The sequence below is a fragment of the Thunnus maccoyii genome, chromosome 4, assembly GCF_910596095.1.
Source record: "Thunnus maccoyii chromosome 4, fThuMac1.1, whole genome shotgun sequence".
NCBI classification, from domain to species: Eukaryota; Metazoa; Chordata; class Actinopteri; order Scombriformes; family Scombridae; genus Thunnus; species Thunnus maccoyii.
In genome coordinates, this window is record NC_056536.1 from 29398749 (window position 1) to 29417723 (window position 18975).

The following is an 18975-nucleotide window of genomic DNA, read 5'->3' on the forward strand; positions in this document are numbered from 1 at the left end:
GGAGAGAAATTGTGACTGTTCCAACTTAAGACATTATTATCTTAAAAGAATTGTAAAAATATAGCTACTCTATGTTATTGAATCACCATCATCACCTGTAAAAGAAATACTTGCCACTTCTGTCAATTTCTGCCAATACTGTACAGATTTAACAGTAAATTTTAATTTCAGTGTATTTCCTGCTAACACAATCTTGTAAAAATTAGGGGTGTGCCCAAATACAAATACATTATTCAGCATTTTTTACGAATATTTGTTTCATACAAATATTTTAAAAATGATTTGTTTTCGAGATGAAAAAAACCCCTATGACAAATACCGGTTGGTGACAGGATTTTAAGCCTCTTTCCACTTTTATTTAAATACAAATACAAATAATTTTGCTGCCTCAACAAATACAGATACAAACACAAATACTGAGCTCATTGCACATCCCTAGTAAAAATACAGCCATTTTGTAGAATCACCATCATTAGATTTTTTTTTTTTTTTTAAAAGAAAGACTTTTTTCACCGATTTACTCATAATATGACCAACCGGTCAAAGCAGATGGCTGCCCACCAAGAGCCGGGTTCTGCTTGAGGTTGCTACTCATTAAAGGAGAGTTTTTCTTTGACACTGTCGCCAAGTGCTTGCTCATGGGGGAATTGTTGGGTCTCTGTAAATTAAAGAGTACGGTCTTGACCTGCTCTGTGTGAAGAGTGCCCTGAGATTACTTTTGTTGTGATTTGGCGCTATATAGATAAAAAATAAATTGAATGATAGGAAGCCTTGTGTTTTTTTTCTTCTTGTAAAATAAAGTCATGCTGTAGAATAACAGGTGCTGATCTGATTTTAAAATAATTCTGACTGTTTTTGGGAATTATAGAATTTAATTTTATAATCTAAAAATAGCCATGAACTGTAAATGTATAGACACTCAACAATATTCTTAAAAATGTGAAATGGGTGTGAAATTATGTCAAATTTGTATCATACATTGTGTAAATTTACTTTTTGTTACAGTGTGACTGTAAACTGTATACTACATGTATACATCGAGACATTTCATTCAAAACCACAAACTGGAACCTCATAGTTGACTGACTGATTTATGCAACCAAACCAAGGCACAAGTAAGAGGAGAGAAAGAATCGATTCAATTAAACATGTATGAAATGCTGTCACAAGAGGATTGCACACCTTAAAATAATTCATCTTTCCTCGAAAGGACAAAAACACTGTTATGGTTTTACCCCTCAGTGGAACCGAGGCTTGGTCTGTTCTGTAAACACATCTATTGCATGTCTGTCAGTCCTGGGAGACAGATCCCTCCTGTGTTGTTTTTCCTGAGGTTTCTTCCATTTTTTTCCATGTTAACAGGTTTTTTGGGGGAGTTTTTTCTTATTCAAATCGAGTGTCTAAGCATAGAGGATGTTGTATGCTATATAGATTGTAAAGCCCAGTGAGGCAAATTTATGATTTGTGATACTGAGCTGTCTAAATAAAAAATGATTTGACTTGAACAAGATCTGCTGGACCTTGCTTTGACTCAAAACATGTCTCCTTATCAGTGGCAGTGCCAAAGTATTTGTACTCATGAATAATATTGATGTCTGTATCCTGCTGTGTCCAAGAATCAAATGACCTTGTATTTGGTTTTTGGTACATTTATCCTGGGATAAAAACCATTCTGGGAAGCACGGTGGTGCAGTGGTTAGCGCCAGTCACCTCATACATAAAACTTATTATACCAAGACACAAAAACATCAACAACAGACTCATTATCATTTAATAGACTAACAATTTATTAACAACAATTTATTAGCAAATGTCAAAATATGCCCATTATCATAAGTGCTTCTGCAGTCATTTCTGTAGAGAATGAGAAGAAATAACCCCTGGGGAGATCCTAAGAAGGAGGAGTGTACTTTGGTGGACAACAAACTATAGACCCTGATACACGAGGCCCTGTTTGTCAAGAAATCCAATATCCAAACATTGAGAATTATATTTACATTGAAATTTCAAAGACATTACTCTGCAAGAAGATCTGGCTGGATAGTGTTGAATGGTGAGGAAAAGTCAGTGAATAAGAGCCTGGCATAGGTTTGAGGCTCTACCTCAAATTTATTTTTCTTTATTATTTATTATTTCACAGATGAAGCCCACTACTGGATATAATTCCATCTCACCTTCTTAAGCAAATATTTAATACAGTTGGGCCCAGTATTTTAAGCATAATAAACTATTATCTAGTTAATGGTTACATCCCACGCTCCTTCATTCAACCTCTAATCAAAAACCCAAACTTATATCCAAGTGTACTTAATAGCTTCTGTCCAATTTCAAAATGAGCTTTTCTGCCAAAAGCTCTGGAAAAAGTTGTCTTCTCATAACTTATCCCTTTCCAAGAGAGTAACAACAGCTGACTGCTGTATACTCCTGGACTGTCTCAAAAATGTAGTAGGCATTCAGGGTAAGGCATTATACAGTGATTTAAATCAGATCTACAACAAAGATCTGATTAATAATTTTACATCTTCTGCTACTGTCTCCTGTGGTGTACCCCAAGGCTCCATCCTAGGCCTTATTTTATTTTCATTATACATGCTCCCACTGGGGTCTGTCCTCAGAAAAATCACAACAACCCCTAAAAATTAAACAACCAAATATATGTTGTTTGACCATGTGAGTCCAGAACGATAATCTGGCACATCTGTTGTCAGTAATCACCAAGACAACATCATTTGTCTGTGCTTTCCAAAACTGTTACAAACCACTGTTAAAAAAATAACAAGTCTTATGTTGTGACAACGCTGTGGTTAAGGTCTGGTTTGGTTTAGTCACAAAAACCACTTGTTAGGTTTAGGGAAAGATTGTGGTTTGGGTTAAAATGATCATTTTGTTAAGGTTAGAGAAACATATGGTGTGGGTTACAGTTACTTCATCCTTAAAGTTAAGCGACCTTCACCATCAGGGCTACGATAATAACCACGAGCTTAAGGTCGGAGGATGATTGTGGTTGTGGTTTGGCTTTCTTTTCAAATGTCATGACTCATGTTTGGAAATGTGACACTTGCAGCTGGAAATGAGAAATGAGATGAGTCCACTGTTGGGTCTGTCAACTTTTATATATGTCATCTCAACTGTGCCACTGCTCCGGGTTGTAATTACTACAGCCACTAGAAGGCATCTGTCACTCAAATGTAACTATATGTTGTTTTTTAGTGACTGACATACATTGTTTTTCTTGAAAGGACAGTCTCAAAAATCAACATTTTTTTATCACTGCTATGCTGATGACACGCAACTGTACTTCCCACTGAAACTGAGCGACACTCACAATCTTCAGTCTCTTTTAAGTTGTCTCGTTAAGTTAAATGCTGGATAGCCAAAAAAAAATCTTCAGCTAAATGAAAGTAAAACAGAAGTTCGTATTATTAGTCTTGAAAATGTCTCTTCTGGTGTAGCTAACTCTCTGGTGTCTCTGTCCTCAAATCTCAGCACACACAGCTCACACAAATTTGACAAATAAATTCGGTCATTAACAGTAGCTTTTTCCACATAAGGATTATAGCAAAAATAAAACTTTCTCTTTCTTTTGGTGATCTGGAGACAGTTTTACATGCCTTTATTACCTATTGTCTCCACATTGAGACCATATCTCCTGAATACTGGCCTCCCTTCACTGGTGACCAGTGAGAAATAGAATTGATTGAAGATTCTTTCATTTGTTTTTAAAGCTCTGAAGGCACCTGCATCTCTGATCTCCTCAGTTCATGTACTACACCCCTCAGATCCTCTGATCAGTTACTTCTCTCTGTTCTCAGTCAAACTCCAAAGGTGACCCAGCTTTTTCCATCGCTGGCCCCTGAACAGTTTGCCCCTCACTGTCAGATCTTCCCCATCTGTCACCACTTTTGAATCCCAGCTAAAGACCCACCTCCATAAAATCACCTCTGATTCCCCTTAATATTTAATATAATAATGAAACAGTTTCAACTTTGTCTGTTACATTTACTTATCTGTTTATTTTTGTTTTGTTTTAGTTGCGTCTTAAATTTCACTGTAAAATACTTCTGTTGCTCTTAAAAGTGCTTTATAAATACATTTCACTGGACTTGGCTTATTAATGTCATCAGAGAACTTTCAGTACTTTTTATGAAGAACTATTTTGTTATTGCTTCACCAAAAACCAAAAATGGACCACATAACAACATAACTTGCTCTTCTTTTTGGTTTTGTAGCAAGTGCCGTTTTTTTAGTAACCCATATCTGCCAAATAGTGTGTAATGTTGATCACTGGAGATTAGTCAAACAACCATGACCTTATTACAACCTGCCCATCTGCACTCGGTAAATAGTTCCACACGAGGGGCCCTCTCTGCATGCCTCTGCGATTGTGTGTGTCTCTGTGTGTGTTGAACGGTAAGAGGGGGCTGTAAACATGTTTCACATTTCATTGTTTCACAATTAAAGGTCTCACAGAAGATTGACCCTACACATAGCCCCTTATTAACTTCAATTGTGTGTGTGTGTGTGTGTTTGTGGGATGTTTACAGGCAATGGAGGTCAGCTAAAATAGACGTGGCTCCAACTTGACCTGCAAATATGCAGCCGTATACCGTAGACACATCCAGAGTCGATACTTTGGGAACAAGTGGCCTGTAGATGGTCATTATCAACATACTGTGAACTGCCTAATACTCATGCCTGTTTCATAATCACTGGGGTCACAATACATCCTGTGATCATTTCTGGAAATATGGTGGAGGGCTACAGAGAAAACATGGGAACTGCTAATTGGTCATCACTAATTGGGAGAACTGTCATGCAATAATTCAACAAGCAGTTTACTCAGATTCTGTACTTAAAAGTCCCTCTCCATTCAAAAATGTCTTGTTTATTATTACGTCACTTGGATGTTTTGAGTTTCACTGTGCAGAATGATGTATGTGTAGATAATCAGCCGAAGGGGGAAAGTTTCTCTGTGCTCGACTTACATCTGAGTTTAGGGTGTGAACGTATGAGCATGATTTGTGACATCAGAAGTGTAAATCATACTGCAACTGAAGTAGGAGACATCTTGTGTCCAGCAGTTAAACTTAAGAAATGAACAATATTTGTATATTTATAGATTCTCAATTTTTTCGATGAGGGAGAAGGAGGAGATATCAGTTTAATTTAATGTAATTTTTAATGAGGTAATTTAACATTTTTTGTTCAGTTGTATTTACTAGTTAAAAAATGTTCTGTATGATAGAGTTGGGGTCCCTTGTCACATTTCAGATAATAATGATATATCATAAGTTAATCATATAATGATGTTTATACACATACCTTTCATACACAAAATGCAGCTCAAAGTACCTTAGGATCCCCTCCAGACATGTTTTAACCCTTTCATGCATGAACTATGATAACCTCAGCCAGGATTTTTTTTCCTAAGTGTTTTTATTCCCCTTTGGGCACGAAAAAAAACATTTGAACTTCATTTTTTTTAAACATGGGATGACACACTAGAGTCCACTGTGGTGGCTGATGTGCAACGATACCATCAAAACCCATGCACATCTAAGAAAACGGCTTTTGAATAGCTGTCCACTGTTATGACCACTATGCATGAAAGGGTTAAGTAATATAAAAATACACTGACTAATAATTTGTGATGTTTTTTTTCACAATTAAAGTTCAATTACTAAAATCTGTTAAAATTGACGTGTGACATTTTAGTTTGTGTGTGTGTGTGTATCTTCTCCTTCTCCCTCATGTAAAATATCAAAAGTTTCACTGCTGGACACAAGATGTCTCCTACTTCAGTGGAAAGTCCATTCTCAGTGTATGTACACTGCAGGTTTAAAGTTTCCACATCATACTTGTGGGAGTTGTATATTGGAGACCACAATTGTTGTGACGTCACAAATCATCAAGTACATAGGATACATGTCTTAAACTGAGATTTAAGGTGACCACAGAGAAACATTCTCCCTTTAACAAATGAATGTGACAACACCCTTCTAGTGTCAAACTCTGCACAAACATCATTTTTTTTAAGTAGAGGACGACTTTAGCAAATTACAAAAGAACAGACCAGATGTCTAGAATTTGTTAGCAGTTCCACGAAAGAGTCATTTTCTAAACTGTTCAAACCCTCAAGTACTCAAATTCTCCAGTAATATATTTCACAGTTGTTCCCCTGACTCTGTTTTAATCAACAATCGTGCTGTTGAAGCTGTTTGACATCTTTTGGCTATGTTAATCCAATTAGAAAACGGGAAACCCGCTGTTCACCCCTCTCTTTCTTTTCCCCAATGAAAAAGATGAAATCAGTCCTTACCTGTGTACCTCTCGTGAGTTGTCTTTGTCACTCTTGTCTAGAAATCATCAACAGATATGCTCGCATCAAACACTCCCCAAACCTCCACCTGTATTCCCTCCACCCTCACCAGCCGGATCCTCAGATTTTTAGTTTAGAGTAGAAAACAGAAAGAAGAAAACCAGGAGCAAAGTACAAGCAAACGTAGACGACCTACTCACCTCGTCTTCGTCCTCAGTGTCCCGTGAAGCATCTGTAGGAGCCGGGACAACCTGATCTGCTGTTGCACACACTATCCATGCTGTGTGTGTGTGTGTGTGTGTGTGAGTTTTCCTCTTGCTTAGTACTCTGATGGTGACCTCTGCCAACTCACGCTGTTCACTCCTGTCCTCCCCATCTCCTCCCTTCTCCCTACTCTTTAACACTCTTGCATCCCTCCCCTCTCTCTCTTTCTCGCCTATCTCTGAATTCATGAAAAAAGGGGACAGAAAAATAGCAGAAAGAGGGAGAAAAAGAGGGGTACTCGAGTGGAAAGCGGGCGTGCTGATCAAAGGACGTGATGCCCGGGCTGCGTTGGTGAATTAATGCAATTTCCGGCTGATTGTTTAGATATTAACCATGTTGCTGTTGGCCCCACTTTGATCCACGTTCAGGGAAGATGACTAGCAGATCAAGTGAGATTTCTGCTATTAGTGTCTCAGAGAGTGATCAAAGACCTTTCATGCACACACACACACACACACACCCATATTTATCTAATATGTGTACGTGTGATTTTGCATCGCCGGGTGCAGGGGGGGGATGAAGACGGGTGGGAACAGGAGGAGAGAGGGAGGAGAGACGGTCAGATGTTGTGACAGATGGGATGTAAGGTTTACGGAGAGAAATGAGAAGGCGGCAAAGGGAGGAGAGTTATCTTTTCTCCACGACTTTCCCCCCCTATTTTTCCTCCCCTCCCCCCTCTTCTCTCCGTCTCCTGCTGCATTCTACTTCTTTCTTTCTTTTTCTCTCTCTCTCTGACAGCGCAGTAATCTGTTTGCTTCCCCTCAAGTGCTCCCTCGTTTGGAGAAGCCTCTAATTATCGAGGGGCCCGCTGAGTGGCTTTAAACATACACAAACATGCACACACTGGCACACGAGGCTGTTAACTGCTCAAGCTGTTTCTTTTCCTATTAGGATACAACTACAAAAACAGATTGCTGTAATTAGTTGTAGGCTGCTTTATAAATGATTGCATAGATAGCCACAAACACAGGTGAATGAATTCCCTAATTATTTTTTTTTTAATATTTACATCCCCATTAGCTGCTGTAATGTAACAGTAGCTCTTCCTGGGGTTTACATAACTAAATTTACAACACTTTAATAACAAAAAAGTACACCTCTGTACTCAATAAAACTCAATAATACAAACACTTGTTATGATAAAACTGCAAACAACAAAAAAGTTAAAAAAAAACAAAACACTATTGTGTCTTCCCAAGAGTCAAACATTCACTAATTAAGTACAAACAATGAATAAAATAAGTATGAATAAATACTATGTCACAGATAAATAAATATGTATAAATAAACAATATGTCACAGATAATAGTAAATAAAATATGTGTAAATAAACAATATGTCACAGATAATAGTAAATAAAATATGTGTAAATAAACAATATGTCACAGATAATAGTAAATAAAATATGTGTAAATAAACAATATGTCAGGGATAATAATAAAGAAAGAAGTCTGAATAAATGCTGCATCATAGATAAATAAGATATGTATAAATGAGCACTATATCACATATATAACAAAGAAAATATGTATAAATAAACAATGTGTCTAAGGCTGCAACTACCAATTATTTTCTTTATTGATTAATCTGTTGATTATTTTCTCGATTAATTGTTTGGTTTATAAAATAGTTTCCCAGAGCCCAAGGTGATCCTAAATAAACCTAAACATTCACATTTGAGAAGCTGGAATCAGTGAACTTAAAAAATCACTGCAGCTCTAAATATGTCATAGATAATAAAGAAGATACATATAAATAAACAATATGTTGCAGAAAATACTAGTGAAGACATTTATACGTGTAGTAAATACCAGATAAAACCCCTTCCAAAAATGAATTAAATCAATAAATAGAAGAGAGAAGAAAAACAACAGAAAAATTGCACCTAATTCCTGTCATAAAAGAGATGAAAAAATCATCACTGAGGAGCATCAGGATGAGAGATCAGTCCCAGCCGAACACCAGCGTCTCTTCCACTGTTTAAGTGATTCTTGCACACGAACCAGCAGGACTATCTCACCGCCGATCAACATATCAATATATCAATAATCCTTATGAGCAAAATGAGCTTTCACAATTAGCTCTTTCCTTTCCTTTTAAGTTGCTATAAAAGCATCAAAGTTTGGTTGTGTGGTTGAAATACGTTGTAAATAGTTTTAAATTTTATTTTATGATGCTTTAAAAAAAACTATTTACATTCTAGGTTTTTACTCTTGACCCTCATAAAGTCTAAAAGGTCAGTTTGACTTGAGTAAAACTTACTAAAAGCTTGTTGTTGTTGTTCTCCAGACTTTACACAAGAAAATCTTCCTGCTTCTATATAAATCAATAAATGACTTAACTCCAAAATATGTTGCTGACCTGCTGGTACAATATGAAACAGACTTCTTAGATCATCTGGAAAAAAATGTGTTTGCTTTTCTAAACGAGTGAGAACAAAGATCAGTGAGGCTTCATTCAATTACTTTATGCCACACTTGTGAAACCAGAAGATCTAATGTTTGACCAAACTCTGACCACCTTTAAAAGCTTAAACCCACTTTTTATTAGGCTTTTATGTCTTTATTTTCTTATTAGGATTGTCTCAAAATACACATATATGCCCTTTCTTCTATTCAATCCTCTTAAGTTTGTTTCCAATCACTTTTTGAATTTAAACGTCTTAAAATAACTTTGAAACTGCTGCGTGTGTGTGTGAATTGTGCAATATAAATAAACATGCCTTTGCCTTAGTAACAAAGAAGTTATTTGAGAGTTTCAGTCAATCACAATGTTGCAGTAACACGAGACAACGTGGCCTCCTGGTGGTCTAGATGAGCCAGTGCAGCATGCATGTCACACACGTGTGTTAAAGCTGTTCATGAAGACAAAAGAATGAACTACGGGGACAAATGCTTTATTAGTAGTGAGATAAGAGTCTTAATGAAGTTCAGCATTCAGTATTACATTCAGTAGGACAGCTGAGTTCCAGTAGATGATTAACAGCTGCGTTTGGTTTAAAATACGTTAAAATTCATAAAGCATGAATACCTGGTTTCGGTTAATAATAAATAAATAAACTAATAAACATGTAAAGGACTTGGTGTAAACAGGTTCAGGTTAATAACAAACGGTTAGGAGGTTAAGAATGTGTGTCTCTGCTTTAAACACACGACTTTTAGAGCTATTAAACCCTCTGAAGAAATAAAAACCGTTGCATAGGTATTCAAACTGTTTGCATACACAGTTTAGGTTTAGTAGTGCTATCAAACAATTTGCTATAGTTATCATAAAATTGCATAGAGGAGCTACTGCACAGAGGTACAATCTTTGTGACTTTGCATATTTGTGTGTGTTCTAGATGCTCTGTGTCAGAGGCCCCGTGCTCTGGATGGCGTTCATGATGGACTGGACCACTTCAGAGGTGGAGCCTTGGCCTCCCAGATCAGCAGTGTGCAGCTGGACGACAAAAGAGATGAAACAGGGAGAGTAAAAACGATGGAATAAACACCAGAAATATGTTCAAAATAATTATTTTTTTAAATCTGTAATGCATATTTTCTGTTTTTTGTCTGCTTTTATTGTTTCACTTTGGGAAACTTTCACTTCATGACGTCAAATAAAAGAGACTGGACTAAAAAGAGGGTCTGAAGCAGATCACTTTGAATCCGAGCTGTCCAATTACAAAGCAGGACGATCAAAGCAAAAGTCAAATGTCACAAATGAACCCGTCATCAGTTAAGCTGGAGAGGGAGTGTGATCGTGAGGCGTACCCGGGTCTCAGTGACAGTGGACAGGATGGCTCTGCGGATCATACTGGCGTAGGCGTGGAGCCTCAGGTGATCCAGCATCAGGCAGGAGGCCAGCAGCATGGCCGTGGGGTTCGCTGTGTTGCGGTTAGCGATGCTCTTCCCGGTGTTCCTGGTTCCCTGCAACATGTTGAACAAAGAAACATGAAGCAGCTTTAACATTTGATTATTTATAATGTTACTGAAACGCTGATGTGCTGCTGTGCTGAAGGGGAATTCTTTGGTAAATACTTAAGTACTTTTGTAAGTTTCTAGATGCTTCAGAGTGGAGAAGTAAAGCATGAATTAAGATATTTTAGGCTATTTTCATTCTATTTTTACATGAATATGGAAAATGTTCTATAAATCTAATTTATGTGGTAAAACATTCAACATTTAAATGAACAAATGCTGAGAAAACACATTGAAAGATGCACTAAATTTACATTATATTTTTACATTCATCCCATTCTCTACTATTTAATATTTAAAATTTTAACATATACCGGCACCTCTCACTTAGAATATATTTAACATATTTTCTTCTATTGTAAATTCTTTCTTTTTTATATGATTTAGGACTACTTCATTTTGTGTATATTTTTGTCTGTTATGCACCACAACAACACCGAGGCAAATTCCTGGTATGTGCATCAATAAACCTGATTCTGATTCAGCGTCTAATCAATATTGTTGAATTAACAATGTATCAAACTACTATATGGAGTGTTTGAAACATCTTTCAGCTCATTGTTTCGGTTTCACGGGTCGCAGCTTTACTGTTTTGCTTCACTCTCATTGCTTTCATCAGCATCATTTCAGGGTTAGGGTTAGGGTCAGCTGTTTTCAGCAACAATGCTTTGATTAAAAAATGTCTGTACACTACCTGCTCAGAACGAAACGGCAGACAAAGTCTGCGACTAGCTGGTGATCATAGTGGAACATTTAACAACTAGATATTTTTTACAGGGGCTGGTGGAGACCAAACCAGAGCTAAACAAAGAGTGAATATTGGACTTTCATTTATCAGGTGGCCAGAAACACGACTCCAAATTAATGCTTATGTTGCTCCATAACTTCTGGATGTGTAATTAGACAACTGCCTGCTAACACGTTCGCTATGTCAACTTTATAAGGTGATAATATGTCAGTGTTGTGTGTAGTTGGTTCCACAAGTGGCCAAAAAAAATCAAGTAAAGCAGGTTTAAGATCCAAAGCTTTTGATGCTCTCCTTTATTGTATGGACTCTGAGCTTTTCTCACTCTCTACATATTGTTTCTCATCAGTTATATTCTTGTTTTAATTTTCTTTTCTTTTTTTGTAAATTAATGAATGAAAATTTTTTGTTTCTGGTCATTTACAGGATTATTCAGACACATTAGTCTAAAAAAATCCCCTCTAATTATTCCAATACGTATACCCACCAGCATAAAAGAGCACAATATATTGACCTCAGCTTACATATAGTGTACCAGGTGAAAACAAACAATGTTAATTAAATAAATATATACACACAGTCTCACATAAACACAAGAATAAACTGGTATATTAAAAAAGTCCCAGTAAAATATTTTACTGGCTGTTCGAGAAGTTCACCATGCTCGCCTGCTGCTATTTATTTTATTTTATTAATTTTTTATCACGCTCTTGTTTTGTTGTAATTAAGGTTGTGAGTCGTCTCACCGTCTCAAACACAGCGTAGTCCTCTCCGTAGTTGGCTCCAGGCACCAGGCCCGGTCCACCAACCAACCCGGCACACACGTTACTCACGACGTTGCCATACAGGTTGGGCATGACCATCACGTCGAACTGCTGGGGCCTGGAGACCAGCTAACACACACACACACACACACACACACAGACACACACACAGACACACACACACACACACACACACACACACACACACACACACACACAGACACACACACACACACAGACACACACACACGGTTTCAGAACATTTATACAGCTTGAAGAGAGTCGTTTATTCAGCTATGAATATGTGGTGCCAGTATGTACACTTCTGGTAGAACTCTTGAAATACTTTAACCAGGACTAAATACACGTGAGTTGAAATAATCATGTTACTGTAGAGAAGTTTCTTGAATTTGAGTCACGATCTTCAGATTTAATATTGGGCTGCAACTAATTATTATTTTCATTATTGATTAATCTGCTGATTATTTTCCCGATTAATCATTTTGTCTGTAAAAATGTCAGAAAATTTCTTCTGATGTCCAAATGTCATATTTTCTCTGATCAACATTCAATAATTCAAAGATATTCATTTTATTATCATATATGACACAGAGAAGCATCAAATCCTCACGTCTGAGAAGCTGCAACCAGCAAATGTTTGCTGTTTTTGCTTTAAAAATGACTAAAATGATTACTCAGTTATCAAAATAGTTTCCACTTGATTGACTAATTGATTAATCGACTAATCGTTGCAGCTGTTAATTTAATATAACAACAGAAATACAAGAACATGACGGTGACGATACTGTAAACACAACATGATGAAAAGAGCTGCATGGCAGTATGTGAACATGCTGTGGCTACCTGCATGGTAGTGTTGTCCACAATCATGCTGTCGAAGGTGATATCAGGGTAACCGCTGGCAACCTCCTTACAGCACTGCAGGAAGAGGCCGTCCGCCAACTTCCTGCTCCAACAAACACACACACACACACACACACACACACACACACACACATTAGGATGTATCATGTGTTTTACAGAGAAGAACAAAGACAAAGACATAAAACAAATGTGAAAGGATCACAGAAACTGACATGATGTTAGCTTTGTGTACGGCAGTGACTCGTCTGCGTCCTTTCTCCCGAGCTGTTCTAAAGGCATAGTCGGCTATACGCAAAGATTTGGTCCTGGTGATGATCTTCAGACATTCAACGACCCCCGGTACATTCTGCAGAGATAGAGAGAGAGAGAAAGAGGAGACAGAGCTACAGATATTTCACTATAACAGTGATGATGATACACATAAGCTCTACTCAGTCGCACCTCATGCTCCAGGCTGCTGTACTCTCCCTCCGTGTTCTCCCTGATTATCATGATGTCGATGTTTCGGTGGCGTGTCCTCACCCCCGGCAGAGACTGGCAGTGCATCACGTTGGCGTAAAGATCCAGAGTGGTGCTGCAGAAAGAAAGAGGAAGAGGTTGGAGGGCGTAAAGGTAAGATGAAGAGAATACAAGAACGAGTACAGAGAGCCAAAGTTTAGGACTGAACACTGTTAACCTCACTACTGTACATCAATAATACAGCTGAAACACTTGTAGGGATGATGAAAGGTGGTCGGACTCACCGGAGCAGGTTGTTTCTGGACTTGTAGGAAGGTGGCAGGTTGTGGTTGGTCTCAATGTTACCTGGACAAATGAAAACTAAGTTACACACCTGAGGATGACAACTGAACAGAAGCAGATGTAGCAGATAAACAAAATGTCATGACTTCTTCAAACCAGACAAATTCAGAGCTACACTCTTCACTTTAATGCTGAAATCCTGACATATATTTTATTTTTGATTGTTAATCTGCAAATACTCAGACATTAAAGTCTTTTTCTCATATAAGCTGCAAAATATTTATATGATATATTTAGATAAGTATATATATTGTTGTGGGATGTGGTGATTAGTTTCTGATGTACATACACATTTACAGATTTCCCAGGCACACACACACACACACACACACACAAAAAACACCTTTCAGTGCAACTCCATTGCGTCTGATCGCCATTATGGCATCATTGATGTCATCTTCTGAGGCCATAGTTGAGTCCACATTGACAACTTCAAAGTCCACTGGCACGCAGCAGAACCTGGTGATAAATATAATGATATGATGATATAATAAAAACAGACAGAGACGGAGAGTGTGTGTAAATTAGGGGTGTGCCCGAATACAAATACATTATTCGGCAAAGTACAAATAGTGGGTTTTATACGAATATTTGTTTTATACAAATATTTTTAAAATTATTTGTTGGGGGTTGCAGTTGTCTATGATCTAGGAGACTCCAGTACAATTTTCTAAAATTAAAAGTGTCATAAAAACAAAAACAGGATTTTTAAGCCTCTTTCTACTTTTATTCGACTACAAATACAGATACAAATGATTTTGCTGCCTCAACAAATACAGATACAAATACAAATACTGGGATCTCTGCACATCCCTAGTGTAAAACAGACAGAGCTGGATTACTGAGTCCATTACTGACTTTAATTTAACACTGTATATATGCGACGTGTGAATTCTCACCGGAATAGTTCGCGCACATGGTGTGCCAGCTCTGGTCCGATGCCATCTCCAGGAATCAGAGTCACTGTGTGTCTGCCTCCGTAACGTGCAGGTGGAGGCTGTAAATCACAGAAAATTAAACTCCTCCTGATACAATCCAGTAGATACAATCCAAACTACTCTACGCTGCTGGACAACTGGACTAACTTGTGATCTCTTGGCTATTTTATTAAATATATGACTTGTGCTACACAACTTCCTGTGTGTGTTTAAACAGCCATACTCACTATGGTCTGGTGTGTGGGTGGACAGACGAAGGAGGCATTCATGACAGAGGAGAGAAAACAGGGGGGTTAGTGGGAGAAACAGGAGGGGAAGACACGCAGCTTCCTGGTAGAATCGATGAGACAAAACAACAATATTACACATGCAGGAAAGACATTTTTGTGCTCTGTTTTTTTTTTGCAGGAATCCCTTTAGATGTGTAACAGTGGGATTATCAGGTTAGGAAGGTAATAAGGTAAAACAAGTACGGGTCTGCTGATTGAGCTCCTTTTTTTATGCATTTTTTTTGTATCCTGAGCAACTTACAGTGTAAGTGGACTTGTGTCTCTGATTATATGTAGCTGGACCATATACCTGCAGAAACAGAGAAAAGGTGGTTAATTACAGAGAAGATATAAATTAAAATCAAGAGATGAATCAGCAAATTATTATTTATGGGCCCGTGTAACAAATCTAGGCTACACAATGTCCTGATATTCACTTTCTGAGTTGTTTTTTGCTACGAGCAAGGATGCACGGGTGTATCCTTTGCAGAAGTCTTTTGACATAACGTAACGTGACGTATAAAAGAGGCGCGTGTGTGTGTGTGTTGAATAAAATATAACAATGTTTGACATCCGTACATTCTTGTCATATTATGCCACGTTGTGATTTGAATTAAAAGTAAACATAGTTGTCATGAACACTGTTCTGCTCATCTGTCAGATGACGCAGCTCACGTCAGCTGCATGTTATATTTAATTGACATGACGGCTCTGAAGCGAGGACGTCTCATTTTGTTAAATGTCTGTTGCCTCGACTCCTCTCTCCTCGTGTCGCTTCCTCGCTTCCTCGCTTCCTCCTCCGCTCGCATCTCTCAGGTGGGAGCGACTAGGACGTGAGGAGAGGAGGCGAGGAAAGGAATCGAGGAGAAATGAGAAGAGGGACTTGTGTTCCTCGGTTGTCGTTATCCACTAGTCCACCAGATGCCCTCAGACTTTTTCCCTGTTTGTTGAAATGGACTGACTGGGAGAAGGACGAATGAGAGAGGTTGCAGATTGTATTAAGGGATTATTGAGATACGGTTTTGCTACACATTGACCCTCATAGAAACTAAGTGACAAATTATCTTGCTACATGCAGCCTTTATATGCAAGTCGCTCCACCTGATGCACTTATGGTTCCATGTTTATATCAACAGCAATGTAGACCTTAAGGTTGGTAATGTTATGCTGAGGTGTGTTTGCTGTTTTTGCTCAGCGTGACGTGTGTATTTAAGTTACATTCATGTGAATTCTGGGTTTCGGTTCTATGTGTTTTTCCTCCTGTGTCCCTGTTCTGCTTTTTTCTCCACATCTGCTCTGTGTCAGCCCCGCCCTGCTCTGCTCCCTGTCGGCTCCCCGTCTGTTCTCCTACCTCCCCACCTGCACCTCGTCTCCTCGTTAGTTCGTTTAGTGTTTAGGTCCAGTTTTTCACTTCAGTCTTTATCGATTCATCTGCTCAGTTTATTTTCTATAAATCGTTCTGCTTTCAACCCCGTCTGCCTGCCGTGTCCTGCGTTTGGGTCCACCTGCTCCGCTCTCTTTGTGATAATCTCTTCGGATCAACAGTCCAAAGAGATTATCAATTTACAATCATAGAAGACAATGAAAACTAGCAAATATTCACATTGCTGCTGGAACCAGTGATTTTTTTTGCATTTTGGCTTTTTAAAATGACTAAAACAACTATGCTGATTAATTTTCTGTCAATCAAATAATCTATTTATCAACTAAGCCGACATGCAACAGGCAAATTTGCTTGAAGTCCCCCTCTAGTCAAAAATGTGTTTGCTTATTATTCCTTCAGTTGGATGTTTGAGCTTCACTGTGCAGAATGATGTCTGCAGAGAGTTTGACATTAGAAGACTGTTTTCATGTTTATCTGCTGAAGAAGGAAAGTTTCTCTGCGCTCGTCTTAAATCTTAAGTTTGGTCATGAGTCAGTACGTAGTCGACACAAGTGTGATGTGGAAATTTGAAGCCTCCAGTGCACAAACACTGAGAATAGACTTTACAGCGACGAAGGAGGCATCTTGTGTCCAGCAGTTTAACTTTTGAAATTTGCATATTCACACGTTGTGGATTTTTAATAGAAGAAAAGGCCAATTTTAAGGATTTTTAACATGGTGACTTGTGGAAAAACATGTCAGGCGCAAATTATTATTCCAATCAGAGCACTTGTTTATGTCCTAAAAGGTGCCTGGAGGGGATTTGAAGCTAAATGCATAGTCTTTTAACGTTAAGTGTCTCTCTGAATGTTGCATTTTTCTCTTCAGTCCTTTTCGGTAGGGAGGAGAAATTGTTAACTTGACCACCATTTGAAGGATTAATCTTTGCATAATTTATGAGTCTGCAGGGAGCAGAATATGAAGCCTCAGCCGTCCAGATGAGTCAAATCACATAGATATCTGTCAATGTTAGTCTTTTTAGTGCCAAAGTCCCTCTTTTTGTTACTATACTTCCACTGCAGCTCAACAGGGAAACACTGTCCGAGGAAACACAAAGAGGGAATTTGATGCTAAAAAGACTGTAAATGTGTCAGATATCCACTGTGGATTTTGGTCACCATCATATTTATAGAGGATCTTTTAAAAGCCAGTATGACCAGGAGGAATGATTACAGAGATGCTCATATGGGCACTTGACTGTTTTAAGACAGACTTGAAAAAGTGTTAATCTCTCCTTTAATCCAGTGGTTCTCAAACTGGTCTCCAGGGACCCCCAAGAGTCTTAAAGCGGGTTCCAGGAGGGTCCCCATGAAGAAGGGGAATAATTTATTTTTACTATAATTTTTCACTATAATTCCATCCAATGGGTTTCATACACTTTCTGTAATGAAACATCTAAAAGCTAATATCTTATCAGATGGGGGTCCCTGGTCTAATTAGTGCCAGTTTAGGGGTCCTAGACGTGAAAAAGTTTGAGAACCACTGCTTTAATCAACTAATTCAGCTGTAAGCTTGTTTCTGTTTATCAGAGTGTTAGTTTTGTTTTTAAATAGCCCATAAATGTGCAAATATGCAATAAACAAATTTGCATACGCTGTTGTAAATGATGGTTTATGACAGTTTTCTCTGTGAATATGCTGTTTATCTGTTCCTGCAGGTGGAAAAAAAGGCTGAATAAAGCTTTTCACGCGCAGTAAATACATTGTCTTTTAACGTTTTGTGGAATTAGATAAAAGTCTGGCATTGAACGTCGCATTTTTTCTCCTCGATAGGGAGCGGAAACGGTTTACTTGGCCACCATTAGAAGTATTAGTCTCTGAATAATTTATGAGTCTGCAGGGAGCAGTTAAAGTTACAGCCCTGTCTCGCTTGGGAGCAAATGAGGAATGCTGCTCTCTGGTAGATAAGCATACATTTTATCCGCAGGAGAATGCAGTTACGGTTGACGGTACGTGACGGCGGTGCTGAACGGACAGCGACATTAACACGCAGCTAGCTCCGTTAGCCAACTAACCGACCGTTAATCAGCTTAGACTCTCCGCTGTTCTGGGAAAAAAATTAACCGATAAAACAGTTCAGATGTGACAAAAAACAACAACAACGTCTGTTTAACGTCTGCTGACTGTCTACAGGTAAACTCAGAGGCTGCTCCTACCCTGGTCAACCGGTTGCCGAACGCGGTCCTCAGGGCTCCGGAGAGAGACCGCACAGACCGGGCCGTCATGATGACTGTCACCGCCGGTGGATGGATGGGATGACGGGGACGTGCTGCGCGCTCACCGTTAATCTCTCTCTCTCTCTCTCTCTCTCTCTCTCTCGCTCTCTCTCTCTCTCTCTCTCTCTCTCTCTCTCTCTCTCTCTCTCTCTCACACACACACACATACACACGTTTACTTAGGTCACTTTTGGGGACAATAAATAGACTTACATTCATTTCCTGGAGACTTATCCTTACCCCTAACCATCACCACTGACGCAAAAATCAGCTTTTTCCCAATTGAGGACACGGCTTTTGTCCCCAATTGGACAAGCCGCCCCCAATTAACTGGTTCTCAGTCTGAGACACACACACACTCATCCACAAAGAGATCTTCAGTGGTGGAAGAAG

At 38.5% G+C, this 18975-nt stretch overlaps 1 protein-coding gene across 4 annotated transcripts; it reads right to left on the reverse strand.

The window, feature by feature from the left end:
- Positions 1-9463: 9463 nt before the first annotated feature.
- On the reverse strand, positions 9464-18653 carry LOC121895201 (isocitrate dehydrogenase [NAD] subunit gamma, mitochondrial-like). 4 transcript variants are annotated; one of them, XM_042408152.1, is made up of 12 exons: positions 18523-18653; positions 15207-15254; positions 14903-14908; positions 14637-14734; positions 14081-14196; positions 13680-13740; positions 13378-13510; positions 13149-13282; positions 12916-13018; positions 12034-12180; positions 10336-10491; positions 9464-10021 (listed from the first exon to the last, which is right to left on the reverse strand). In XM_042408152.1, exons 1-12 carry the CDS (start codon positions 18589-18591, stop codon positions 9920-9922), a joined length of 1173 nt encoding a protein of 390 aa, XP_042264086.1. In that variant the 5' UTR covers positions 18592-18653; the 3' UTR covers positions 9464-9919. The 4 variants fall into 4 exon arrangements, with proteins under 4 accessions (XP_042264086.1, XP_042264088.1, XP_042264087.1 ...); XM_042408154.1 differs by having other exon boundaries at positions 14903-15005; positions 18523-18538; XM_042408153.1 differs by lacking the exon at positions 18523-18653 and adding an exon at positions 16163-16244.
- Between the last annotated feature and the right edge of the window lie 322 nt (positions 18654-18975).

Excerpts from the sequence above, each read along its gene's own strand:
- LOC121895201 (XM_042408152.1), bottom strand. The coding sequence starts at position 18,591 with ATGACGGCCCGGTCTGTGCGGTCTCTCTCCGGAGCCCTGAGGACCGCG. Across the intron at positions 13,511-13,679 it reads TCCAGAAACAACCTGCTCCG|CACCACTCTGGATCTTTACG; the intron begins GTGAGTCCGACC and ends TTCTTTCTGCAG. Across the intron at positions 13,019-13,148 it reads GTACACAAAGCTAACATCAT|GAAGTTGGCGGACGGCCTCT; the intron begins GTCAGTTTCTGT and ends TTGTTGGAGCAG.